Source organism: Gobio gobio (genome assembly GCF_949357685.1).
Source record: "Gobio gobio genome assembly, chromosome: 16".
Classification (NCBI taxonomy): Eukaryota; Metazoa; Chordata; class Actinopteri; order Cypriniformes; family Gobionidae; genus Gobio; species Gobio gobio.
Genome location: NC_137109.1, coordinates 1,580,273 through 1,596,579, shown reverse-complemented (window position 1 = coordinate 1,596,579; position 16,307 = coordinate 1,580,273). Strand labels below are relative to the sequence as shown.

General features: G+C 40.8%; 2 protein-coding genes across 2 annotated transcripts in view; both read left to right on the top strand.

The window, feature by feature from the left end:
• LOC307139813 (NACHT, LRR and PYD domains-containing protein 12-like) overlaps window positions 1-16,307 on the top strand; it is a 133,156-nt gene that overhangs the window by 109,987 nt on the left and 6,862 nt on the right. The window contains exons 8-12 of the mRNA XM_079838919.1: window positions 2,247-2,420; window positions 5,256-5,429; window positions 5,643-5,813; window positions 12,816-12,989; window positions 13,083-13,256. Of these exons, the coding sequence (XP_079695045.1) occupies window positions 2,247-2,420; window positions 5,256-5,429; window positions 5,643-5,813; window positions 12,816-12,989; window positions 13,083-13,256 (867 nt within the window). The remainder of the gene's footprint in view (window positions 1-2,246; window positions 2,421-5,255; window positions 5,430-5,642; window positions 5,814-12,815; window positions 12,990-13,082; window positions 13,257-16,307) is intronic.
• The window catches only part of LOC307139811 (uncharacterized protein), a 283,388-nt gene that overhangs the window by 261,115 nt on the left and 5,966 nt on the right, over window positions 1-16,307 (top strand). The window lies entirely within an intron of this gene.

The window sequence follows — 16,307 nt, the reverse complement described above, 5'->3', positions numbered from 1 at the left end:
TGATGGTCCAGGTACTCTATAGTGATATTGAAAGTGTTTTGAAGATTAATGGCGGTTTATGTGCTCCATTTCAGGTTAAAAGAGGTGTAAGACAAGGGTACTCTCTGTCTGGAATGTTGTATGCCTTAGCCATTGAGCCTTTATTACAAAAAATAAGGGAAAAAAATGGATGGAATACGATTGCCTAACTGTACAAAAAAGATATGTTTATCTGCTTATGCTGATGATATAATGGTGTTTGTAAGTGGACAAAAAGATGTGCAAAGTTTATTTGATGTAATTAATGATTTTACTCTTGTATCTTCTGCAAAAGTGAATTGGAAGAAATGTGAAACACTCTTGGTTGGTAAATGGAAAATTGGTAATCCAAAAATTCCTGAAGGTTTGGTCTGGGGTAAAGGTGGATTAAAATATTTGGGAGTTTTTTTAGGTGATGACACCAATCAACAAAAGAATTGGGAAGGAGTTGTTGAAAAAATTAAAGGACGTTTAGAAAAATGGAAGTGGCTGCTCCCTAAAATGTCATATAGAGGACGAATTCTTGTTATCAACAACCTGGTTGCATCTTCACTGTGGCATAAGCTGGTGTGTGTTGATCCACCTTCCCAAATACTGATGAAAATACAGGCGATACTTGTAGACTTTTTTTGGGACAAATTACATTGGATTCGACAGAGTGTTCTTTATCTACCCAAGGAAGAAGGAGGACAAGGACTGATCCATTTACAGAGCAGAACTGCAGCGTTTCGTTTACAGTTTCTGCAGAGACTTTTAGATGGTGCATCAGAGGTCAGCTGGAGGGCAATGGCCCATATTATTTTGCAAAACTTTGGAGGTTTCGGACTGGATAAACATTTGTTTCTACTAAACCCTTTAAAAATGGACTTGTCTGTTTTCCCTCCTTTTTACAAGAGTCTTTTTAAAGCTTGGAGTCTGTTTTATATTCAGAAATCCGAAAACCCGTACTCACTTCACTGGCTCCTGGAGGAACCTTTAATTCTTGGAGCCCGGTTGGATGTAAAGGACAATAACAGTTTTTTTAATTGTGGATTTAGGCTTCAAGAATCAAAAGTGATTATTTTAAGACAATTGCTGGATATAGCTGGAGAAAATTTGGACAATGATGTAAAAGTAGCTGATTTTTTAGGCACTAGATCTATTCGTTTAGTTGCTCTTTTTCTAAAAAAGTTAAAGTCTTCCCTCACAACAGAAGAGAGTTTAATGGTAAAAGAATATTTCTCTGGAGAATCTATTCCTGATGAAAATGATTTTTTTCCTTGTTTAATGCTTTCACCAAAGTTGGATGGTCTTAAGGGTTTTCCATTTAAAAGTTGGGACTTGCGGTGGTTAGATTTATTAACTACTAAAGGAAAGATATTGTATGGAGCTTGTGTGATGGGTTTTAATAAGAATCATCTGGCAAGTAAACCTGATACACCGTGGAGGAAGTTTTTTGGTTTGAAGGAAGATGTAAAACCAGAATGGAGAATTCTTTATAAACCGCCATTATCAAAAAAGGTTGGGGATTTGCAATGGAGGATTCTTCATGGTATTATAGCTGTTAATTCTTTTGTTTCTGTTTTAAATGTGGAAGTTAATGATGATTGTCCCTTTTGCTTACAAAGAGAAACAGTTTTCCATGCATTTGTACAATGTGCTAGATTGATATCATTGTTTGAGTTTTTAGAAAACATTTTTTGTGGGTTTAATGAATTGTTTACTGAAACTGTGTTTATCTTGGGCTTTAAATATAGTCAAAAAAAGAAGTATATTTGCCAGTTACTGAATTTTATAATTGGTCAAGCAAAAATGGCAATATATGTTAGTAGAAGAGATCAAATTGAACAGAAACATGGTCAGAACATCATTGAGACTTTTTTATCATTGGTGAAATCAAGAGTACTGATTGATTACAAGTTTTATAAAACTATGAATGATTTGTTTATTTTTGAGAAGATTTGGTGTTGTAAAGGAATTGTTTGTACCATTTTAGAAGATGAATAAATTTTTTTCCCGTAATCGGTTTTCTGTTTTAACTTGTTTAATTTGTGTGTTTTAAGTTGATTGTGAAATAAAGGTTTTTTTAAAATTCAAAAATTCAATTCTCTCTCTCTCTCTCTCTCTCTCTCTCGCTCTCTCTCTCTCTCTCTCTCTCTCTCTCTCTCTCTCTCTCTCTCTCTCTCTCTCTCTCTCTCTCTCTCTCTCTCTCTCTCTCTCTCTCTCTCTCTCTCTCTCTGCTAATGTAGGTTAAGTTGCTGTTATATGACAGATGAAGGTTGTTCTGCTGTGACTTCAGCTCTGAAATCAAACCCATCACACCTGAGAGAGCTGGACCTGAGCGAGAATAAACTAGGAGACTCTGGAGTGAGAAACCTCAGTGATCTACTGATGAACCCACAATCACAGCTGGAGAAACTACAGTTAGTATCATTATACTGTACAGTTACAGTTTGATTACAGTTCACTGTTTATTTTATTTTAACCCTTAATCGCCCCTCAAGTAGGGTTTACGTTTGAGTCCCTTGGGGTCAGATAGACCCCAAACTTTTACAGAGCGATTGCATAAGGAAATATAATTTTTTTACATGGAAAACTATATATCATTTTTTTTATTTACTTCTCAACTATACATTTATGCTGTGTTTTTGTGGGTATTTGGTAGTTTTTTACCTATTTGCTGCACAAATACCTTACTATGTCATAAATTAGCTCATTAAAAATTATTTTTTTATGAAAAAATCACTTGAATGATGATCTTAAATAAATATAAATAGTTTTTGGACATTGCTCTATGTGTTAGGGATAGAATACCGCCATCTGTAGGTTTGTGGAAAAACTTTAGGAATTATAGTTAAAGAGAAAGAGAGTGCAATGACCACATTATCCAATAGAGGTCCATAGGGAAGTTATGCAAAAGTTAAGCTGCCTTTCATCTTTCTTTTATTTGCCCTTTTTCCTCTCTTTCTCATGATTGTGCATGTTGCATTTGTGCTCTAGTATTTGTCCTTCATTTATGTATGGAATTTTTTCAGATTTATGCCAGTTTTGTTGATTTTATTTGCCAGTTTCTATAAAAATGCTCTCTGTTGCAGTCACACACATGTGTGTTTGTGTGTGTGTGTGTGCGTGTGTGTATGAGACAAAAAGTTCGTTCCACTTTGTGTTTATGCTCTAGGACCAGATCTTGATATAAATGTAGACATTTTCAGATTTATACTGGATTTAGTTGATTTTTTTTTACAAACAAAGTGAAAAAAAAAGCATTTTTTACATTTTCCCATTCATTGCCAAAATCCAAAAAAAATGCTCCAGACACCTGTGTTTGTGTTTGTGTGTGTGTGCGTGTGAGTGAACATGCTTGTTCCATATTGCATTTGTGCTCTAGTATTAGTACTTCATTTATGTATGAAAATCTTTCAGATTTATGCCAGTTTTGTTGATTTTATTTGCCAATTTCAATAAAAATACTCTCTGTTGCAGTCACACACATGTGTGTGTTTGTGTGTGTGTGTACGTGTGTGTGTATGAGATAGAAAGTTCGTTCTACTTTGTGTTTATGCTCTAGGACCAGACCTTGATATAAATGTGGAAATTTTCAGATTTATACTGGATTTAGTAAAAAAAAATTGACAAAAAAAGGGAATTTTTTTCATTTTTTACACTTTCCCATTCGTTTTCAATGTTGGGTCAATCTGACCCCGAGGGACACACCCTTAGAACAACCAAATCAAGCCCAGATTTTTTGTGCATGTTTAGATAGATTATTTAGGAAAAGTCACCGAGTCTCATGGCCCTGAGATGAAGGGAACACTTTTAAAAAATGGAGGAAAAGTCCAGTGGGGTCAGCTGGACCCCAAGGGACGATTAAGGGTTAAGGCAACTGGACTCAAGTCACATAATTTATAGCTCTGGACTTTCTGGTGTTTCTCCATCTGAAGAAAGATTCAGAAATACTATTAGTTAACGGCTTGTTATGTGTATCAGTAGAAGAGCAGTAAATATTAAAGCATTTGAAACTGTGGCTATAAAATAGTTTCAAATGCTGAAATCTGACAAATCTTTGCTTTGAAACAATACAGAAGTGAGAACAGACTTGGATTGTAACTAGTGAACTCAAATGCTCCGATCTTGGTTTGATCATATCATTAAGTTTCCATGATTTTGCTGGTGTATTATTTACTGTATGCCGTTTATTAATGATGCATTTAAAAGACAACTCCAGTGAAAAATGAACCTAGGGGTAATTAACACATGGTTACCGAGTAGATCGTTCTCTGGGATGCGTTTTCATGAAAATCGAATGTAAAGAGTTTTATCTCTAAAAAGAGACTAGCTTATAACGCTAGTATATGGGGCATATAATAAGTAAAATTAAAACGCTAGTTATTACCACTAAAGTGTACAAACAGTTTAAAAAGAAGATACTTTATAAAGACAGTACATTAATAATTTAATAATAATAATTTATTACATTTATATAGCGCTTTTCTAGGCACTCACTCAAAGCGCTTTTACATAGAAGGGGGAATCTCCTCAACCACCACCAATGTAAAGCATCCACCTGGATGATGCGACGGCAGCCATATTGCGCCAGTACGCCCACCACACACCAGCTGATTGGTGGAGAGGAGACTGAGGGATGATACCAATCGTATATATATATGGGGATGATTAGGAGGCCAATTAGGAGGCCAGTACATTACGCGTATACAGACAGGAGTCTCAATGAATCGAGCCAATCGAGCCACGAACGCTGTTTTCCAAGATGGGTCCTGTCTGCATATGCGTAATGTACTGTCTTTTTAAAGTATCTTTTTATTAAACTGTTTGTACACTTACAAAGTTCTCAATGCTTCGGTTTGCATGTAGGGACCCTCATTATGCTACCGTGAGTGTGAGGCTATTTTTGAGCCTTGTTAGTGGTATTAACTAACGATTTAATTTGACTTATTATATGCCCCATATACTAGCATTATAAGCTAGTCTGTTTTTAGAGATAAAACTCTTTACATTCGATTTGCTTAGGGCAGTTTGTAGGTTTTCCAGCATGAACTGGACGTTTCAGGTCCTTCCACAGCTTTTCAATGGGACCTTTGTGTCGACTTTTATTGTGTGGCCATTATTAAAGTTCTCTGTGCTTTTTGTTTTACTCCATATTAAGTTGTAATTCTTCACTTTAATGATTTATATTGTCCTGGTGATGTTCAGAATAACTGATTAATCAGCCGAATGTAACATGTTCCTCTCTGTTGTAGACTCTCTAACTGCAGTGTAACAGAAGAAGGTTATAAAGCTCTGGCTTCAGCTCTGAGATCAAACCCTTCACACCTGATAGAGCTGGATCTCACAGGAAATTATCCTGGACCATCAGGAGTGAAGGAACTCCATGATTTACAACAGGATCCAAACTCTCAACTGAAGACACTGAGGTGAGACAGGATAAAATAACTTACAAAATAAATGATGGAAATATTATGTCAGTAAAACATTAAGCTGTACAATCTGTTGTTGCATCACAGTTGACAGTGATTTGAAGACAAAGATCATATAAATGGTTTTCCTCACAGCAACGGATGGATGTGTTCATTACAGCAGGTTTATTTGAGAACTGAACTGAATCCGCTTCATCTTCCCTTCTGCAGGTTTTTGAGTCCTGCTGCAGATGAAGCCTGTCAGTATGTGAATAGAGTTGTGGGTATAAACCCATTACTCCTGAGAGAGCTGAATCTGAGAGGACGTAAACTAGGAGACACAGGAGCGAATCAGCTCGCTGCTCTACTGCAGGATAAACACTGTCAACTCAACACACTGACGTGAGGATTGATCATTTATAATCTTACTTTACTCTTAAAGGGTAACTAAACCCAAAACCAACTTTTTTTAGTTAATCATCTGCAAGACTGGGGCTTAATTAGTGCTGTTCATTGATTCGAGTAAATGTTTTGACATTTGAGTATAAAGTGTTTTAAATCTATGTTATATGGTGTAAAACCGTCTGAGTGCTGCCCTCTTAAGGTTGAACGGTGGCTACTGCAGTTGAATTTTCCTATTGGACGTTGTAGGTCATCGTGACGGTGGTTCTTCAAACGGCTCACTATCCGCGCCCCTGGCACGAGCTCACCACGCCCTATGAATTTTTTTCCCCATCACATGATGAGAACGGCTTCACTCCAGTATGAACTGTCATGTTACATGAAGTAGAAACATTATGAATGAAACTCACTTGACACTTGCTTTAACATTCTAATGAAGAAAATACGGTTAAATAATGCAGTTGTCAGTACACGTCAGACTTTTTTTGCGATATTTTTGCCGCCCGTCATGTTTCATACATGAGACGTGCTTTTCAAACCTTGACACGCAAGTGGTTGCCGTAGTAACGAACAACAATACCGCAAAGTGCTGGGGTACAGTCTAACTTTTATTTGAGGAAATTATAATAGGCTATTAGGTTTGAACTTATTTGTCCTGCGCTCCTTATTGATTCAGTTAATTTGAATAAAAATACATTGCATGTATCTGATCTATTTTTAGTGGCATTCAGTAGAAGGATTTGACTGTTCATTCTCTCTTGCGCTGCTGCTTCACTAGCATCGTCGGCATCGGGAGTTAGCGCAGTTTGAGCCAGCGGCTGGAATTTATAAGGCTCTGGCCCTGTGTCCACAGACAATTCACCCTCCTCCACTTCAGGTGAAGGTGGGGGAGAATGGTCCTCTACTTTGAAGGACTGCCCTGTTGCAAAGCCACTGCCGTCACTCCAGTCATTCTCCATCTTTGCGAGTCTGACAGCTGTCAATCAATCCATCACCGCGGGTCTCAGGTGCACGCCCCCCGCTCAGCCCCGCCCTCGGTTCGTCCCCTCTGTCTCCGCTGGGCTCTGCCTATTTTTCCAGCATTTTTCAAATATTACCAGTGGGTGGAGTTAGGCTCTGAACTGGGGTTGAGGTACCCTTTAATTCTAATGTGGCAGAGATCATATGGTGAGGGATGTTAATCACCATTTTAATTTTACCCGACTACGCCACCCTGGTGGGAGGCCAGGGAAAAATAACTCCCAATAAAAGACACACTGATAAGTTCCACCAACTGAAGGCAAGGAATTAAGAGAGAGACGCGAGTAGCAATACAAAATATAAATTTTATTATAAAAATCACAAGCGCTGATTTAAAACTCCCACAATGGCAGAATTATAATACCCAGGGCCAGGATTAGTGGGAACCAGGCAGGCCAGCTGCAACTCGGAGGTCATCCAAAACCCACCTCAATTCACACAAAAGCAAACACCACGCACACCCACCAAAGGGAAGTTGTATCAGCACACTGTGAAACACCGCAAAAGGAAGCAGCTAGCCTCCCCAGTTCCACACACAACCTCACTGGCCCTGGAAAAAAAGAGAAAAACATTAAAGAAATTTCACATTAATTTAATGTTTTTCTATTAAAACAACAGCAAAATGGACTTATGGACAGAGTAATCACAAATAATCAAGAGATCCCTGCTTGGATGTATTACAGTTCATCACTGAGAAGCTTTGATAGCAGAGCTCATGTGCACATGAATCAGGGTTGTCAGATTGCAACGTTTAAGAAAACCCTGCATAGAAAAGCGCTGATTGGGGGATTTAAATAATTTAAATCTGGCAACCGCAAGCATGAACGCTCGAACGCTCCTTTGTTTTCCCCCGACAAAAAACAAAGTGATTTTGGTCAAGTTTTTATTCTCTAAACCAGTGGTTTTCAAACTGGAGTCCGGGGACCCCCAGGGGTCCTCCAGAAGGTTCTAAGGGGTCCCTAGAAAATTTCAGAGAATAAAAAGACAAAGCAAAAATGAATAAAGTCTACCGAGCATTCTACCCGTTTTATTTCTAAATATTTATCTCCTTTATTGCCGTATGGCCACTTTCCAGAATTGTATATGTTTGCTTTGTATCTTTCTAGTGAGTTTTTCTCACTTTTCCCCTTTATCTTGCTCACTGGGGTTGTAAGGCAGTATCCTTAACTCGTAGTACGGACGCTGCTTACATACATTTATTGTGATAAGTTTTAATTGAAAAATTCTCTTCTTCAGGTTTATACATCCAACATTAAGTATAGCCAATTTAAAGGTCCCATGGCATGAAATTGTCATTTTATGAGGTTTTTCAACATTAATATGAGTTCCCGTAGCCTGAATATTGTCCCCAAGTGGCTAGAAATTTTGATCGTTGTAAACCGAGTTCTGGCTGTCTTTCTCTGCCTTTGAGAAAATGACAGGCCAGACGAGCCAATCTTGAAGTCTCCTGTTATGAAGTCAAAACAGGAACGGTTACCTCCCTTTCCTCCGCCCAGAGATTTTGGCACGCCCATGCAAGCGCCATATTTGTCCTGGAGAGATCATGGCTTGTGAACGAATGAACGCTGGCAGTTTCTCAGTGTTTGGATCTATAAATGAAAACAGAAGTCTTTTTTCAGTACCTTCTGATCTGTGATCAGTGATTTCTGATGTGTAGCTAATTATTCAAGTTCACACAGAACTTTATTATTCGTGCTGCGGCTTCTCTCTCTCCCGACAGAACGGTGTTTCTATCTTGTGAGTCAGTGTAAAATGTGCATACAGTCGTGAGTTTCTGCTCAACATTGGCAGACTCACATCTCTTTAGAGATAAAACTCATACACGCCGAAGCTCGGGTTGCACTGACCGGTCAGCCTTCAACATCCCCGACCCCCAGTACTGCATCTGGCCCACAGCGGAGGCACCAAACGCGGCGTGAGATTAAGCATAAGGGGGTAAGCGTGAGTGTATCCGGGCTAGCCAGCCTAGCCCACAATAAACTGGATTACATTCGATTACTGCTGTTGTGTCTTTGTTTGCGCTGTGTACTCAATGCGCGTCACTGACGCTTTTCATATGATAGGAAAATATCTAAAAATAATGCTATAATCAACACTTACTCGTAACTCGTTCATCTTGACAGCTGTAATGGTAAATTGCATGTGTTACAAAGTTGGTAGAATAAGGATGAAGACGGACTCGGCGTGACTGGGACTCGTGTTTATTCAGAACTCTCAGATACACACAAAATAAACTTGTGCTGACAGACAGCGCTCTCATTTCTCAGTAGTTACTATGTATAACTTTGTTAGCAATCGCTCTGTCTCTGGTCCATGATGTCCGGTTCGCGAACGAATCTTTCTTTTGAACCAGTTCTTTTTAGTGAACCGAACCAGTTCACCAAATCGGACTGAATCGTTCTAAACGGTTCGCGTCTCCAGTCAGCGCTGATCCATAATTTACTAGAGTTACTAACTTTCTGACATGAGTGACAGCCCCTCCGACTAGAAATAGACTAATAACCTGTAGTATATGCTAGTAACTAAGACAGTTCACTGAACTGAGACGTACTGACAGAACTGATGAGAAGTGAACTCAGGTCCATCCGTCTCTCTGGCAGCAGGCTCTGCTCGTGCCTAGTAGACCTCGTTAAACCACGCCCCCTCCGCTACAAGATCTGATACTCATTCAAATGCAAAGATGTCAGCCAATCACAACAGTGGGCGTTTTTACTGAAGTCTCACAGCAGACACGCCTCTTGAAACAGGGTATTCAGCCAGAGGGCAAACATCAGTATAGAAAAAATGCCTTTTATTTCTAAATTATTACATTTTATGATGTAAAAATCATACTAACAATATAAGTACACTTCAGGAAACATTACAGGGAGTGCAGAATTATTAGGCACGTTGATTTTCTGATCATATTTTTTTTTCCAGGCACATTTGACCAATTCCAAACCACAGTAATCCTAATAACTACTATTGATTTAGTATTTAATAATGTATAAGTGATATATAATTGTTCATGAAGGCTGGAAATGAAAATCACCTTATATTCAGGTGTGCAGAATTATTAGGCATGTTTTCTTTTACAGATAAATTGAGCCAAAAAAGAGATTTAACTCAGGCTGAAAAGTCAAAAAGTATTAAATGCCCATGAGAAGGATGCAATACTAATGCAATACTAGACATTGCAGTTAAGGCATGACCATTGGACAGTGAAATGCTCATTGGGTCAGCAGGATCTGACAAAAACAGGTGGTGAAGAAAAGACACCTGTTAACTGCAAAAGAATTAAGAATTAAGGTGAAGAATTAAGGGTGAAACCATCAGGAACCCTTTAGTCTCCAGCGCCACCATTTTCCAAAGCTGCAACCTACCTGGAGTCTCCAGAAGTGCAAGGTGTCAGGATCTCAGAGACTTCAGTTAGGTAAAGAATCCTAAAAAATGACCCCCACTAGATAAGAATCATAAGCTGAAGTGTTGTAAAATACATGAAGAAGGTTTTTTTATAGGCTTTATGGACAGATAGGTTGAGAGTGACTCTTGAAGGACCAGCACCACATCCTCTAGTACCACTGTTTGAAGAATTCATCTTCCAGAATCTGGCAGTACGTTTTGGGAGTTCATTTTTAGTCCATCTCTGCAAAACGGACTTCAGGATGGACTAAAATGAACTCCCAAAACGTTCCCACTACGGGTTGCCTATAAACGTCATTAGCAGATCACCCTCCTCCTACATAATTTACATTGTTTTGCCGCTAAAAACAAACATTTTGGAGGGAAATGACTTAATATAAATGAAATCAGTGCATTACGTGTTTAATATGTGAACAATGAACGAGGAACAACGCCTGCTAACAGTTAAAATCAACTTCTCCATCTTGACACACCGCAGTAGCTGTACAGCAGACGGATCACATGCACTCCACTGACTTCACTCCTATTGGTTGTCGCACGTTAAAATCGGTTCCCATTTGCATAAAGTTTACATTTCTGAACTTTTGTCATGTGTCTCGCGTCGCTTGACACGCCCACATTCTGTCTCCAACGGCCACTGTCGCTCATGTCGCCGGAAGTCGCCAGCGGTCCATTGAAATGAATGGGATCGTGTCGCTTTGTCGCTGGCGGTGTGAACAGGGCTTCAGTCAGAAGTTCTGGAAGCTCATAATTCATGTACAGTAAGGTCTGAAGAGACTCATGTGAAATCATACAGGAGAGAAGCCAGTCAGTTGAGTTTGTTTGTTACAGTGCTTGAGTATTGTTGTCTTTCAATGCATATGATAATTCATTCTCAGAAAGTAGAACTGAAATGACATTCATTACCAGATGATTAGTTAAAACATTTCAAAATGCACCTGCAGTCTATTTTTCCAGTTATGAATTTAGTCAATTTTGTCCTTAAACATACTGTGCAAAAATCTTGTGTCTCGTCTCGTCTCGTCTCATGAGCTTAGTGTCTCGTCATACCCCTAGTTAATATTCATATGCCTGTACTAAAGTCACAGAATAATTTTATCTTTCTGATGAATCTCTTTTACTGGGATTCTGCTTTGTCTCTCATCGGTTATTCAACTCAATTGTCAAAATGTAATTTTAAATAGAATAGATGATTTAGTATTTTACATTGATGACACTTTAAACATATATAATTATTATTAAGAATTAAATCAAAAGTAATTTATACTGTTGTGAGTTTTACTCAATTCACTGATGACGTAGTGATTTTTAGATCACATATCACTTAAGGTGTGGTTATGAGTGTATCAGGTGACCACTTCCCGCTTTTGATACGGTGCACCAGCTAAAAATACTCTCTTAACAATATAAGAACACTCCCAAAAGAGCTGTTCAGTCATTCAGAATCACTGTAAACTAGAGGGAGTTGGTCAGCGGATTTATCTGAAGGATTTGCGAGTCTGGACAACTAGTAGAGTCTTTGACCATAGACACAATGAAGACACAGTGTAATAAAATGAATGAAATGTATTAACAATAGATATGCAAGAGTAAATACTTCAACGATTATTAATTGTAGTAATGAACATGCACTTCTAAAGGATAGTTAACTAATAACCAAAAAGAAAAGTACTGAATGAACCAATAAACCCAATAAATGATGTGAACACAGAATGGATAAATGCAATGCTGTTGAACAGAAAGGAGCAATGGAAGAGAATTGTATGGGAATGCTTCTTATGGAAACCACCTAATGGTTCTGGCAAATGGTGATTATCTGTTCCATACGATGCCTAAGCATTTATTTAGAGACCAAACATGATAATAAACGGTTAAATCATCATCCACGCATTTGTTTATCTGTTAATGGATCTCTCCCGTGGACTGTTGTGTTTATAGTCAATAATCATTAACATAAACTGTGCTTTGTATGAAGATGAAGTGGATGTGTTGCAGTTTATATAAATGTAAGGCCTGCAAACGTGTATGAATGGATTTAGATAGATCTCTGTGGCCTCTCTTTTGCTGCTGCATCCAGGAGGTCCTGAAGGATCTTTTATCGCAGCTCTTGCCTAAACCTTAGGAATGAGTTTGGTGGTTAAAGTCAGCTTTTAGAGAGATGGATATAAACTGGTCTCTGGAATGTCATCCTAACTGATGTTCCCCACAACACATTCTGTAAGAGTTTATTGAGCTAATGCATCATCATATCCTGCTCATGCTAAACTTCTCTTTAAATATGTTACAGTTTAACAGTAAATCCACATTGTTCTGAAGGGGGGCATCTTCCCCATCTTACCCTACATGTTGTTCTGCAGAAATATCATGAGATCTGCATCTGCTGCTACAATAAACAACAGAGATTAAAACAGAATAGTTTAAAAAATGAAAGAAGAAACAACAGTTTCCAGCAAACAGAACTAGTGTGACACGATTACAAGCTAAATATGGAAACTATAGACTAAATGACAGACTATATGCTGTAGCTCTTCAATAAGATGATCATCACAGATCTGAGTCATTTTCTCTTTCTGTCTTCAGTCTGAGTGTCTGCAGTATTACAGAGAAACAGTGTCTCATCCTGACTTCAGCTCTGAAATCAAACCCATCACACCTGAGAGAGCTGGACCTGAGCAGGAATAATCTAGAAAACACAGGAGTGAAGCCCTTATGTGACGCACTGAAGGATTCACACTGTAAACTGGAGAGATTGAGGTCAGTCACATTCACACACAAGAAAGAAAAAGTGTTTTGATATTTGAATGAAACAGAATAAAGAGTTTGTTTTTCTCATTTCTCCTAATGTAGGTTAAGCTTCTGTGATTTGACAGATGAAGGTTGTTCTGCTGTGACTTCAGCTCTAAAATCAAACCCATCACACCTGAGAGAGCTGGACCTGAGCTGGAATAAACTAGGAGACTCTGGAGTGAGAAACCTCAGTGATCTACTGATGAACCCACAATCACAGCTGGAGAAACTACAGTTAGTATCATTATACTGTACAGTTACAGTGAGATTACAGTTCACTGTTTAGCTCAAGTCACATCATTTATACTGTAGCATTGCATCTTCTGGCCTTTGCCATTGGTCACAGTTAAAATGAAGTGTTGAACTAGTGAATAATTGCATTTCAAGTATTTGAAACTGATTGTGTAAGTCTGGGTAAGATGCCCCCGGGGTAAGATGAACCACACTTCATTATTTTTGTAAACAAACTTTGAAGTTGGCTTGAGAAAGCTGGACCATAAAGTTTGAAGCGAGTGAGTAGACAGACAGATACACACACACACACTCTCACTCTATCTCTCTCTCTCACACACACACACACACACACACACACACACACACACACACACACACACACACACACACACACACACACACACACACACACACACTGCCCCTAAACCTACCCATCACACACACTCACACACACACACACACACACACACATCTCAACTTTTTTGAGTTGAGATGGCGCCGAGGACGGCCGCAACGTCGCAAGCTCTGCTGAAGCATTGTAGTTTTTTGTTTGTTCTGTTTATAGTTTTTGTGTTTTTTGTCTTGGATGTTGTCTGCCTTACTACGTACGACAGACAGACACTTTTGGACATTGGTTCGGCAATCGCACACCGAAAACCGGACTTTAAATTCATCAACGACGACACGCCGCTTACAAACACAGCAGCGGAACCCTTTGTCTGGGTGGCCCGGCCGCGGAAACGCCGCCGGAGAAGGGGCTGTAGAGCTGGCGTACTCGTCAGAGTAAGACGCCGCGCAAACCGACCCCCGCTTCCCAGTATTTTACTGGCAAATGTTCAGTCTCTGGACAATAAACTCTGCGAGCTGAGAGCGCGGATCTCTTTCCAACGAGACACGAGGGACTGCTGCATTATCTGCCTTACAGAAACTTGGATGTCCGCTGAGATTCCAGACTCAGCCATCGAAACCACGGGGTTCTCCGTGCATCGGATGGACAGAGAAAAAGATCTCTCCGGGAAAAGCAAAGGCGGGGGTGTGTGTTTTATGATCAACCGATCCTGGTGTGACCAGAGGAACGTACACTCTATCAAGTCTTTCTGCTCTCCTGATCTGGAATTTCTCATGGTTCTGTGCCGACCATTCTGGCTACCGAGGGAATTCACCGCGGTCATCATCACAGCGGTGTATATTCCCCCACAAGCCGACACAGACCGGGCACTAAAGGAACTGTATAGGTCAGTGAGTGAGCAGGAAACCGCGCATCCTGAGGCTGCGTTTATTGTGACCGGGGACTTTAACAAAGCCAACTTCAAGCGCATCGCACCCAAATACCACCAACATGTTAGCATCAACACGCGAGGGAACCGTGTTTTAGACCACTGCTACTCCCCCTTCAAGGAGGGTTACAAGTCCCTCCCTCGCCCACCATTCGGCAAATCAGATCACGCGTCCATTCTACTTTTGCCCGCTTACAGGCAGAGACTGAAACAGGAAGCACCCGCCCTCAGAACCATCCAGTGCTGGTCGGACCAATCGGACTCTATGCTACAGGACTGTTTTGATCACGCGGACTGGGAGATGTTCCGGTCGGCCTCTGATGACGACATCGAGGTCTACGCTGATAGCGTAACGTGTTTCATCAGGAAGTGCGTAGATGACGTTGTTCCGACCAAAACAATTCGGCTGTACCCAAACCAGAAGCCGTGGATAAATGGGGATGTTCGCGCGGCACTCAATGCGCGGTCCCTCACCTTTAACTCCGGTAATGCGGAGGAGCATAAACAAGCAAGTTATGCCCTCCGGAAAACAATCAAAGCAGCAAAACGCCAGTACAGGGACAAGATTGAAGGACAGTTCAACACCACCGACTCCAGAAGCATGTGGAGGGGAATTAACATCATCACAGACTATAAAGGGAACTCAAACTCCACCGTGAACACCGCTGCCTCTCTCCCGGACGAGCTCAACACCTTTTATGCTCGCTTTGAGGGAACAAACACCGCCCTCGCGGAGAGAGAGCTCGCGGCTGAAGATACAGAGGTTAGTGCACTCTCCGTATCTGAAGCGGATGTAACCCGATCCTTCCGGCGGGTGAACGTCCGTAAAGCTGCGGGTCCAGACGGGATTCCCGGCCGCGTCATCAGAGCGTGCGCGCGCCAACTGGCTGGAGTTTTCACGGACATTTTTAACCTGTCCCTCTCCCTGTCTGTGGTCCCCACATGCTTCAAAACGTCCACCATTGTTCCTGTACCGAAGCAAGCAAAAACCACCTGCTTAAACGACTGGCGTCCTGTTGCTCTGACCCCCATCATCAGCAAATGCTTTGAGAGACTAGTCAGAAACCACATCTGCTCTGTTCTCCCCCCCTCACTGGACCCACTGCAGTTTGCATACCGCAAAAACCGCTCCACTGATGATGCCATTTCATCAACAATTCACACTGCTCTCTCCCACCTGGAAAAGAGGAACACATATGTGAGAATGCTGTTTGTAGACTACAGCTCAGCATTCAACACCATTGTGCCCTCCATACTTGACATGAAACTCCGGGCTCTCGGCTTAAACAGCCTGTTATGCAGCTGGATCCTGGACTTCCTGTCAAACAGACGCCAGGTGGTCAGAATGGGCAGTAACATCTCCTCACCACTGACTCTCAACACTGGAGCCCCTCAGGGCTGTGTTCTCAGCCCACTCCTGTACTCTTTGTACACACATGACTGTGTGGCAACCCACAGCTCCAACACCATCATCAAGTTTGCTGACGATACGACGGTGGTAGGTCTCATCACTGACAATGATGAAACGGCCTACAGAGAGGAGGTGCACACTCTGACACGGTGGTGTCAGGAGCACAACCTCTCCCTCAACGTCAGCAAGACCAAGGAGCTGGTGGTCGACTTCAGGAGGAATGAGAGAGAACACCGCCCCATCACCATCGATGGAGCACCGGTGGAGAGAGTCAGCAGCTTCAAGTTCCTCGGTGTCCACATCACAGAGGAACTCTCATGGTCCGTCCACTCCGAGGCCGTTGTGAAGAAGGCTCATCAGCGC